We start from the raw sequence: 1,968 nt of genomic DNA on the forward strand, positions 1-1,968 counted from the left end.
TTTTTTTTTTTTTTTGTGGTTGCATTCTGTGACTAACCTCCTAAAGATATACCGGTGATTCCTATCCTTTTAGTATCTATATCTTCCCTCTGGGTTAGATAGTCAGCTAGTTTGATCAAATCCCATACCTGAATCCGTTCAAGTGAGACGGTACTATAAACTGAAAGATACCGAAAGGAATTATTAAGCGATCCCGCAAAGGTGTCTAAATGGATGGGAATGTTACCGTATCGAAGATAAAGGGCATTGTATCGCCGTTTTTCCACGATGATATGAGAGCCTGCATTCAACTTGCACAAACCCATGTCAGACCCTATGGAGAATCAGCTCTTCATTCTCACTCAATATCACAAGAGCAAAGCCAAATCGTCGAAGCTACTAAATCGTTATAATGCTGAATGATTTAGAACGTTTCATATATACATCGCTATAAGCCGTCTTGTTCCTAGCACGCTCCCCGTGATAGCGGGAGTCCAGACCGATTGCTATGTATCCCCGAGAAGCATAAGCCTAAAAACAAGCGAAAGTCTGTCGCATAAGAATTTCTCGCCTTCAATGATTTAAGGGTGAAATCAGCTTTAAAGAAAGCTTCCACTCTTTTACTTCCAGCCATGGGCGCAGCCATTCTTTGTTTGCGTTTGTGCCGTGCATGAATACAACAGAAGGCCTTCTTTCTGCAGTGGTCTCCTTCAGACTTAAGATAAGCAATGGCAATATGCCTTGCTCTGAAGCCTATACAACAGAAAATGCATTAGCATTACCTTTTAAAATGGTAATAAGTGGTGAAACATAGACACAATTGAGCAAAGAATCTTCCCGGAATATCGAGAACATAGAACTTGAATAGTTTCGAATCCACTAGAAGAATCGCCTTGGAAGGTGATTTGATATTACTTCTCCAATACAACGCACCTTTAGCATCTAATTTTCCCGAAAAACTAAAATCCAAAGCCTTTGCATAGATCGTATAATATATATATAGTATATTACCTCAGTTCTTAAATGTAAATGTTCTTCCTTAAGAAGCTCCTTCAAGTTAGTTATATTTGCTCTTGGAGAAGACTCTATTGTCTGCTTGGTAACAAAAACAAGACAAAGCACGAAAATGAGTAGAAGAGAAAAATTAGAATCACCAATCTACGTTATGGATTAAAAATCTTTAGTAGAATATGACCTCTGTCGATGGAATAACATCCTGATACAAAGGATTTTTGACAGGCTTCGAATGTGTTACCTCCAATGGAACTGAAAATGTTCAAAACATTTCATCAAAAAGAATCCAAACATACCCAGTATTACTATGTAATCCAAATCAACAAAACAAGCCGAAATGCACACATAACAAGATGAGAAAATAATTCTGGTATCAGAGTCGAACCTGATACGCATAATGTTTATAGGGAGATTTAAAGCTTTCATCCTCTTTCCATCATCCAAAAGAATCAAACATAAATCGCTTTAAACAGTCACAGGGACGAAACAAATGACAAAACTCTTGCAAACTTGGAGATTCTCAGAGAAATATCAAACGCGGAGAAGAGTCGCTAAACTGCAAATCAAGCGAATGAACACATACACGAACACTGTTCGCTTTCCCAGCATCCAACCAGAAACGAATCAACATGAACGACACGAGCTTATAGAAATTGTTCAACAGCAGAGTCAATGAATTCATGAAATACCATGTACTTATTCAAAATGCAATTCGCAATTTTCCAGCATCTGAAATGAAGAAGGCGTCACCAGATGACGAAATCAACTACTCCATCGACAGAGAGAAACAGAAACTTTCTCCTCGCGGAATCTAGATTTTCTAGTCACTTTACCGGAAACCAAACAGAAAAAAGGAAAACCGAAAACATTGTATACCTTCGGCCGACCGTCTACTCCGGAGAACTCGGAGAAACGATGATCGAATCCCTCCGGCGTCGGTCTCCGGCGTCGGAAAAAGCAGGAAGAACAACAACA

At 39.1% G+C, this 1,968-nt stretch overlaps 1 protein-coding gene across 1 annotated transcript; it reads right to left on the minus strand.

Annotated features, from left to right (window-relative positions):
* Positions 1–7: 7 nt before the first annotated feature.
* LOC104809696 lies at positions 8–1,963 on the minus strand (the record flags this gene model as incomplete). The annotated part of the gene is made up of 7 exons (XM_010535741.1): positions 8–128; positions 227–280; positions 424–510; positions 604–732; positions 991–1,071; positions 1,175–1,245; positions 1,870–1,963. Coding segments are annotated over 7 exons (612 nt in total), but the record flags the coding sequence as incomplete, so codon positions are not given.
* Positions 1,964–1,968: the final 5 nt, after the last annotated feature.

This window comes from Tarenaya hassleriana, unplaced genomic scaffold, assembly GCF_000463585.1.
Source record: "Tarenaya hassleriana unplaced genomic scaffold, ASM46358v1 Cleome1613, whole genome shotgun sequence".
Lineage (NCBI taxonomy): Eukaryota > Viridiplantae > Streptophyta > Magnoliopsida > Brassicales > Cleomaceae > Tarenaya > Tarenaya hassleriana.